Source organism: Gadus chalcogrammus, chromosome 20 (genome assembly GCF_026213295.1).
Source record: "Gadus chalcogrammus isolate NIFS_2021 chromosome 20, NIFS_Gcha_1.0, whole genome shotgun sequence".
In the NCBI taxonomy this organism is placed as follows: Eukaryota; Metazoa; Chordata; class Actinopteri; order Gadiformes; family Gadidae; genus Gadus; species Gadus chalcogrammus.
In genome coordinates, this window is record NC_079431.1 from 13736526 (window position 1) to 13746525 (window position 10000).

At 48.0% G+C, this 10000-nt stretch overlaps 1 protein-coding gene across 1 annotated transcript in view; it reads right to left on the minus strand.

Annotated features, from left to right (window-relative positions):
* il1rapl1a (interleukin 1 receptor accessory protein-like 1a) overlaps positions 1-10000 on the minus strand; it is a 75753-nt gene that overhangs the window by 9079 nt on the left and 56674 nt on the right. The window contains exons 3-4 of the mRNA XM_056580419.1: positions 8468-8654; positions 5920-6073 (exon numbers count right to left, since the gene is read on the minus strand). Of these exons, the coding sequence (XP_056436394.1) occupies positions 5920-6073; positions 8468-8654 (341 nt within the window). The remainder of the gene's footprint in view (positions 1-5919; positions 6074-8467; positions 8655-10000) is intronic.

Below are 10000 nucleotides of genomic sequence, written 5' to 3' on the forward strand. Positions count from 1 at the left end.
ACACGCAGGCGTGCAGATATAAAATAAAAACACGTGTAGCCAAACGGGACGAACAACACACAGAGCATGGACCGACACAAAAAAAAACTGTCGCAAGCACACACACACACACACACACTCAGACACACACACACACACACACACACACACACACACACACACACACACACACACACACACACACACACACACACACACACACACACACACACACACACACACACACACACAGATACATACATACACACCCACACGCACACAAGAGTATGAGGCAGAGTCGCCCATAAAACATAAAAGAGTCACAAGGAAGGGTCACGGCAAAGGGCAGCCTCCATTGCGAGTGTCGTTAAGACCAGTTAAACTTAATGACCTCCTTCATTCTCCTGGTCCTATCAAATAAACCACAACATTAGCGGCCACAGATCGCAGAGATGCCGCTCCGCCCTGCTCCCAGCCAGGAGCCAGGGCTAGTATGGCCTTAACAGGGTGTGATAAAAAACAAAATAATCGTACGCCCACTTGAAAGGATGATGGTGTAGGTTTATTAAGGGAAATGAGCCCACGGTTCCCATGCGAGAGTATATAATTCTAACAACATGGTGGATTTAATAAGGAGTGGCTCCGGCAGTGCCTCCATTTTAATAAGGCGAACGAACCACGCTCCCCCTGAAATAGGGCAGAGTTTTATTAGCCGGAGAACCCGGGCAGATGACGCAGGCGTGGAGAATAAGATTACCTCCAGCGACCCTATAACGTATGATGTATAAGACATGATAGATTGTATACGGAGCAGGCACCTTGTTCTCCACACACAGCTGTTAGGTTGGTGAGGCTGTTTTTTTTTTTTTTTTTGCTGCTGGCAAGATTCCTAATGAATCTGGGACACTGGGTCAGTCATGCTCAGGCAGCCTGCTGTGGGAGGAGATAGGGAACACGGCTCTTCCATCTTCGGTCTTCTTTTGCTTTTAGTCCCTCACCTTTTTTCAGTCGTCCTTTATGCTTTGTTCCTTTCTGCCGTCCGTCCATCTTCCTAACTCCCTTTCTTTTGTCGTCCCTTCCTTCCGTCCTCTCTCCTTGCTTCCTTCCTCCATTCCTTCCACAAGTCTTCCCTACTTCCATTGTTCCTTTCTCCCTTCCTTCCCTCCTTCCTTCCTTCCTTCCTTCCTTCCTTCCTTCCTTCCTTCCTTCCTTCCTTCCTTCCTTCCTTCCTTCCTTCCTTCCTTCCTTCCTTCCTGCCGTCCTTCGTTATCTACATCTGTCCGTTCCTAACTCCCTTTCTGCTTTCGTCCATTCCTTCCATTGTTCCTTCTTCCATTGTCCCTTCCTCTCTTTGTTTCTTCCTTCTATCCTTCATATCTCCCTCATTTATTTTCTCACCCCCTCACCTTCCTACCTCCCCCCCTCCTCCCTTTCGTTTTGTATTCTTTATTTACGAGAATCGGGAGGTATATCACAAATCCGGCCAAAACAATAGCATTAGATCATTGAACCTTGGTGTCAGGAAAAATGAATACTGCCATTCTGACGAGCCATTGACATTCCATTACCTGGAACACGCTAGAGAGGCCCCAGGCGTATGACTTAGTCAGTGGGATCCTTTTAAGGCATTCCAAACCATTGAGTGATTGTGTGTGTGTGTTTGTGTGTGTCTGTTGGCACGTGCATTCATTGGGGGGGCGTGCATGCATACATTTGGCGTACATGTGGGTTTATGTGCACTTGTGCATCAGGAAAGAAAACCATGTGTGTGCAAAACTATATATATATATAAATATATGTATATTTACATCTATCCATCACAAACCTGTGCATGCTGCCGTGGTATAATGAGATCCACACGAGACTATAGGTGGGGGTGCAGAGGGAGTCTTATTCCACCTGGCGTGTTGTTGCTGCTCTATATGGAGCTTAGCATGTTAGCTGTCAACCATGAGGAGCCCTGCTGTCCACCGGGGCCCAGCTGCTGGTCACAAGGGGAGCGGGGCAGCACACACACCTGCACTCTGGCCGCGTGAGTCACCGCTCGCCAGAAGAAAGGACAACAAACGGGGGAGGAGATACAACGCAGTGTGTCTCATGTCTTTAGTTTACCAGTCTTCCTGACCTCGGTGACATGTCCTTTCGGTCGTCAGAGGCGGCCACGTGGGAGCACTTCAGGGCGGGCGGTACTTACGGGGGAAGACATGCCCAGCCCTGACGGGTGACAGAACCGGGGGCCTGTTGTTGTGGCGCGTCGTAACCTTGTGGGGGGGAGTGCGGCGGGATTGGCGTTGTTACGGCCGAGGACAACGGATGACCCCGCTGTCTTTGTTGACAGGCAACAAGCTCGGAGAGAACAAAGAACACTCTCGCCACTTGCATTCGACACTCTCCCCTCACCTTTTTGTCATTAGCATGGACCGAATGTATTTATAACCCCCAGAAAAAAAAAGATGTTATGGCCACCGCCGTTACAGAACACGGAGGTCATGCTGACAATGCTAACAAACGTACTGCTAGGATACTGCCAAAGCACATATGGCAAATGCGCACAATACCCTGGGCGTTCAACTAGCAAACATTTACTTAGGCTTCCACCTTGCAAACATATCCGCAGGCAGTAGGCACTCAACTCTCGTATTCAAAAAGTGCTTGGCGAGGATGAAACAATAAATGTGCGAATCGCCAGTGTTATGGGGCAACACTGGCGGACGCACAGCGTTTTTATTTAGAGAGGGCGCTACGTTTAGAAGAACTGGGCCGTGTATTCTGTGTGATTACCGTCTGAGCTGATATTTGTTGGCTTGGCTGACGGCAGTCTCAGATTGGATGGTAAAGCAGGCCCTTTGATTTGTAGTATCTCATATCTATATGTGGTCTCTTTTGTTTCATGTGTTTCCCTGAACAATATTAGCATGCTGCAGTAGGTTGGTAGGAATTGTCTTAACACAAATATTGGTATTTATGGAAATGGCTTGAAACAAGTTTTGTGTGTGATATGTTGAAGAATGGAGAGCCAAGATACGTTTAGAGTTTAGAATAAGACGGAAGATGAAAAATATTACCCTCAGCCTCCCTAATTTATTCTTTCCAATGCTTTCCCATGGGGAATTTTCTGAAGTACTTTCCCTGAAATGGTTTGGAATTGGTTTGAGGATGATACCTGAATACCTGGGAAGAAGAAATGCATATTTAATCAGACACTGGATCACAAGTAGCTTGTGGCCTTGCAATCACACTATTTAGCAGGATGCCTTCTACTAGTCTCTAAGTGTTGGTTTGTAAAGTCTTGCTGTGTACAGTGTTGCTGTGAACAATGTCCCACACTGGTGCCTGCAGTGTGGGTGTACAGTGTTCGTGTCTGCAGTGTCGGTATGTACAGAATTCATGTCTACAGTGTTCCTGTGTATAGTGTTGGTGTGCACAGTTTGTGTGAACAACGTTTTTCTCTAAAGTTTTTGTGTCTACAGTGTTGTTGTCTAAAGTGTTGGTTTCTATAGTGTTGGTGTATACAGTGTACATTGTGCTCCAGGGGCCAACACTTTACACGAAAATGACTACACAGGAGTGCAGTGATTTGGGTGGTGATAAAAGGAAATCTAGTGTAGCCACCTCCTATCCTGCCTCACGCTTATTAAGCTCTTCTGTGGAATAAAAGACTGTACATCAATCATTCCGGGTGGCCATGCTCTCCAAGGGCTGTGCGACTGTGATCACACCCCAGGGCTCGACCAATGGCAACGCCGTGCTGGAGGAAGGAGGTTTGATACCATATATCTTCCTGTTTGAACCGGGCCAGATATGAAGTGGTCTATCGTTGTACCTCATGGCACTATCAGCTGCTCTATCGCAGAGAGGAATGACCAGACACACAAATAAACACTAAAGGAGATACATATCAACTTCACATGCACACGCACGCACGCACACAGACACAGACACACACACACACACACACACACACACACACACACACACACACACACACACACACACACACACACACACACACACACACACACACACACACACACACACACACACACACATACACACGCACACACAAACACATGCACACACACACACACACACACAGAAACCCACAAGCACACAGAAACGTAGACTCATACAATAATACATTTCCACACATATGCTCATCGACACAGATTTCTGTATCTCTCTCTCTCTGGGTCGCACTGAGACGAGCCCTATAGCAGCATTCAAAGTGACCCCGATCCTTCATGCATCAGGCCAGCTCGGTTTGGATTACTCTCCCTGGTGGAGGACTAAAACACCCTGTCTGGACACCCCTGCTCAAAAAAGTGTCTGTAAAGGTTTCGAACGGTCGGAATACATTTATTAAAATCCCCTTATGAAAGCCTCATCCACTCGCGCAAATGACTTTTTCTTCGGTAGAATATCTCCGTGGCGAAATTGGAAACTTGGCGTAGCCCTGAACCTTTCAGGTGTGGGCTTTCCGGCCCAGGCTCCATGCCGTTTCCCCCCCCCCCCCCCCCCCCCCCAGCAGAAGTTCTGCCATGGCCTAGTAACACTGCTCGGTCCGAGGTCCCAGTTCCTGCCCATTGTGAGGTTGTTTTCACAGTCCCTTTCCCTTCGTTCATAATGTGCTCCACAACGCATTGAGCCCGACCGTCTTGTCTGGATCACGGAGCGAGGGGGTGGGAGAAGAGGGGAGGGAGTGAGGATAAAAATGAAGCTTGACCTTTCCATCAACCCTAATCAGAGCTGTTGAACTTGCAGAGACCTACGCTCCAGCAGTGAAATAAAGAAATATCTAACCCCCTCCTACCTCTGACCCCCCTCATCCACATCACTCAATCGCTCTCTCCCCCGATTGCCCCTGGAGCTCTCGCTCACAGGCGAAGGGGAAGCGAGCGTGCCTCGTTTGCAGGGGCATCATCGTAACGCAGGGAGACATTTGAGAGACACTGGGTCATAGTGGGAGAGAGAGATAGAGAGAGGGAGACAGAGGGAGAGAGAGAGAGAGAGAAGGATACAGAGAGAAAGCAAGATAGACAGAGAGAGAGAAAGATACAGAGGAAGAACAAGATAGGGGGAGATAGAGAAAGAGAAGCGAGAGATACAGAAAGAGAGAGAGATAGAATGAGAGAGAGATGGAGAGAGAAAGAAAAAGATACGAAGAGATTATATACAGACAGAGATAAAGAGAGAGAGAGAGAAGGAGAGGGAGAAAGAGAGACAGACAGAGAGACAAAGAGAGCAAGACAGCAGCTTAGAGCGGAAGAGAGAGATATGCAGGGAGTGAGTAAATCTTGTGACCTTGGTCTTCGTATTTTAGCTCTCAGTGTGAAGAGGCTTAGCTCAGCCAGTGGCCCTGAATATTTCAGCGCTGCATGGTGGGCTGCAGAGCTGCTCGAGCTGGGAATGGCATCCAGGCATCCACATGCCGCCATCAACTCAGCCCCTCCATTAACCCAGTAGCTAGGATCTCTGTGTGTGTGAGTGTGAGTGTTAGAGAAAGAGAGAGAAAGTGAGAGAGAGAGAGAGAGAGAGAGAGAGAGAGAGAGAGAGAGAGAGAGAGAGAGAGAGAGAGAGAGAGAGAGAGAGAGAAGAGAGAGAGAGAGAGAGAGAGAGAGAGAGAGAGAGAGAGAGAGAGAGAGAGAGAGAGAGAGAGAGAGAGGAGTGTGTGTGTGTGTGTGGGGGTGGGGTGGGGGGGGGGGTTTAACAGAGAGAGAGTTTGCGTGGTACAATACAATACCATATACAGATATAATCACATCTGTAGCAACACATCACATATTGATCAATACATTCAAACCAGTCTCTCATTTCTCCTCACAATAACAACCAGTAAGAGCCATTCATTAAGAGAGGAGAGGGGGGAGAGGGGGGAGAGGGAGGAGAGGGCGGCGGGGGGAGATGGGAGGAGAGGGGCGGAGAGGAGAGGGGAGGACCTACCGGTGACGGTGAGTTCGGTGGTTCTCCTGACCACGAAGCCCCCGAACTGGACCTCACAGGTATAGTTCCCGATGTCATCCTCCTTCACCTCCTGGATGGACAGGGTGTCTCTCTTCCGCAGGATGCTGGCGCGCCATTGCTTCGGGCGGCACTCCTGTGGGTAAGCACGCACACGCGCGCACACGAAAAAGCACACACATACACACACAGACACGCACACACACACACACACACACACACACGTACACACACACGAAAAAACACACGTGTATACAAACGCACACCCACATAGACAAAGACGAACACACATGCCAACACACATACACACACACGCACGCACGCACGCAAGCAAGCACACGCACACACAAACACACACACAGACACACACACATTAGGACACCCACACACACACAAACACATGGTAAAGAACAAGAGGGTCAAACTTTAAGACCCTGCAGAACGTCTCAAGGTGAATAAATCCTGCAAATTATGACTGGGAAGACAGACTAAGACAACAGACTCTGCAAACCAAACGGACTAGGGAGGACTATAGTCATATATATTGCACATGGCCGGGGGGGCGCATCAATCTCTGCGATGACGCGCATGACCTTCACTTCACTCCGTCATGAGTTACGACCCGCGTCAAGTGCCCCATGCCGGTCACACTACGCCATCCCAGTTCAGTACTGGGAAGGACTGGGATTCATGACATCATAAAAGCCACATATGGTAATGATGATAAGCTCCTCTAAGGAACCCGTATCATAGTCATCTGACGAAGATTTATTGCACTGAATTGAGTGTCTTCCCTGTAATACTGGTTTAGGAAAGTGTGGGTGTTGGAAATGTTGTTTCTATGGTATTCTACTGGAAACCAACAACATTGTCATCAGAAATATTCTGGTAAAAGAGGGTCCTTCTGTGTTTAAATGTATATGCGTGTGTGCGTGCACGTCTGTGCCCTTGGCGCATGTTTGTATCTGTGCCCGTGTGTATCTTTGTGCCTGTGGGTATATGTATCTGTGTGTATGTTTATATGTCTCTGTTTGGATGTTTATCTGTGTGTATGTGTGTATATGTCTCTGTGATTATGTGTATCTGAGTCGATATGTTTATACATCTCTGTGATCATGTGTATCGGTATGGATGTGTGTATATGTCTCGGTGGATGTGTGTATATGTCTCTGTGTGCATGCGTATGTGTGTGCATATATGCAAATGTCTCTGTGTGGATGGGTGTCTGTGGGGATGTGTGCAAATGTCTCTGTGTGGATGTGTCTGTGTATGTGTGCATAAGTCTCTGTGTGGATGGTTATCTGTGGGGATGTGTGTATATGTCTCTGATTGAATGTGTCTGTTGGTGTTTGTGCATATGTCTCTGTGTGTATGTGTATGTGTGTATATGACTCTGTGAGTATGTGTATGTGTGTATATGACTCTGTGTGTATGTGTATGTGTGTGTATGTGTGCATAAGTCTGTGTGTGGATGGTTATCTGCGGGGAGGTGTGTATATGTACAGTCTGTGCTCTCCAGGTCCTCTCTCCGCTTGGCAGGGACACAACCCTGGCTCACTGGACTCCATCCCGCCGTTGCTCCCGGCAACCTTAAAATTCAATCAGCGTTGCTCCGCAGTGGTCCAAATAACTCCGGGTGCCATCGCTCCCAGTCATTACCTGGGCTGTAATTGAATTCTGGGAAAACCTAGAGGTCGAGCCCGGCCCGGCTAATCTAGTGCTGATCTGCCTGTGATTAGTTTGGCCTCAGACCCTTCCCAGGATGCACTGTGTGGTCCGCAGGCCACACCTGACCCGTGGAAGGCGACCGCCCACGTCATAGAGGAGGAGTAGGGGGAGGAGAAGGTGGTGGAGGAGGTGCAACAAGGCATGGATATCAGCTACTGAGAGCATTTAGAGGACACTCACTTATCCTGTAGGGCAAGAGCATGAGAATGTACAATTTTCTCCTCTGTGTTTCCGTTTATTAGGAGAGTCGTCTCCATGGCCGCCCTCTGTGCAACCTCTCTGTGTTCTTGTAATCTCTGCGCGCATTAAACGACTACAGCGCTGGCCGTGTGCACCACTGCAGACAAACACTTTCTTTGCCATTCCTACGCTCGCTGGCAATTTGCATAACTGATCCGGAACCTTCAAATAAATGTACTTTTTTTTTTAAGGCTTAACATCAGAGACATTTGAGATGAAACCTGATCGCTGAACCGTGTTACATCGCTGCTTGCTCGTGTAATCACAAATACAGATGCTCACTTTTTCATCCTACATAATTGATGAATCGTTTTGAGGAAAACGACACAAATCGATGCAATCAGGCGGGCAAATCATACAACGTCATTGCAAATAGGGCGAACGGCAGATGCACACAATTAAAAGGAAGACGAACAATGAATCAGCACATACACATGATACAAACATACAAACCAATGGGAAGGCATTCTGACGCCCATACAAACATACAAACCAATGGGAAGACATTTAGATTCCCATACGAACATACAAACCAATGGGCAGACAGTGTTCAGAGACCTACCTTGTACCAGGTGATGTCCGGCTCCTTGCCGGGTTCCACGTAGTCGTCGATGTCCGGACATAGGATGTCTTTGCTCTTGCTGAGCTCGGCCTTCTCCGTCCGTCTCATGTTGGAGTTGTAGCAGAGTTCGGTGTCGTTCTCTGCCACCGTCAGAGACATGGACACCTTCATGCAGTAGGTGGAGTTCCTGAATCAACAAACACAACACAACACCGACAATTAGTTAACCCATTTGCATTTCAATTAGCATAACAAATACAACTTTAGATGATAATCTAGCAGACTCAATTTGGGGTGAACAGGGCCTTTTAGTTTCCTGGGCTTTATACAAATTTGTTACAAACAAAGTTTCTCTACTGTAGAAAAGCTCCAGAATATAGTAGAAAACAAGATGTAACTTGGCCCCCTTTTTGTTTCCCGACCCAGGCTCTGTGCCGTCTCCCCCCCAGAAGGTCTGATGTAACATCGTAAGCCTGCTGGATCCTAAATTCACAATTACATACTTTTGTAACCTTTGCGGACAGTCAAAGCTTACAACATAGTTTACCAAAACCATTTTTTTATAATCACACACGACTGACGGGTCAACCATTGATTTTTCCCATAAGCACTTACGTACGCGAGTGGGAAGAGCACGGGTTATATTTGGATACATCCGCTTAGATACTTAAGTCTTGAGCGCATCTCTTTAGTGCGGTTCTATGACGAACAGAAGGGAAACAGGGGAAGAGCTACCGCTCATTGCTCATCACTCCTCCTCCACTTGATCTCCCTCTCTGTGCGTTTGTCGGCGTTTGCAATAACGACGTGTTCAGCAGCTTTACCGAGTCATCGACTCACGCTCATGACCAACATTAGATTTATGGTGGTTGTGCTGGTGGAGGTGGTGGTGGTCTTGGTGATGGTGGTGGTGATGGTGGTGTGGTGGTGGTGTGGTGGTAGGGTGTGTGTGTGGGGATGGGGGGGGGGGGGGATTATAGCGAGCATCTAGGAATGCTAATCAGAGAAGACACTGAGAGAGTGAGAGGGAGGGAGAGAGAGAGACGGAGAAAGAGAGAGAGAGAGAGAGAGAGAGAGAGAGAGAGACGGAGAAAGAGAGAGAGAGAGAGAGAGAGAGAGAGAGAGAGAGAGAGAGAGAGAGAGAGAGAGAGAGAGAGAGAGAGAGAGAGAGAGAGAGAGAGAGAGAGCTTAGTCATCAAATGATGCAACACGCCTCCCTCACCACACGCCTCACCGACACACATTGGCTGGTAGATTTAGAGGACGCTTCCCTCTGTGCTATTACATGTAATGTCATTGTTCTAATCATCATTATCCCTAACCCCATCCCTCACTCACGCTCTCACCCCTACCTTCACCTCCCGATACAGTCATACATGCAGTGCAATATTGTTTTCATTGGCATCTCCACCACCACCCCACGCCTTCGCAACCATCTCCACCTTCATCACCATCATCATCATCATCATCCTCATCCTCATCATCCTCATCCTCATCACTTACATCTTCACGACTATAACAACAACTTGTTCT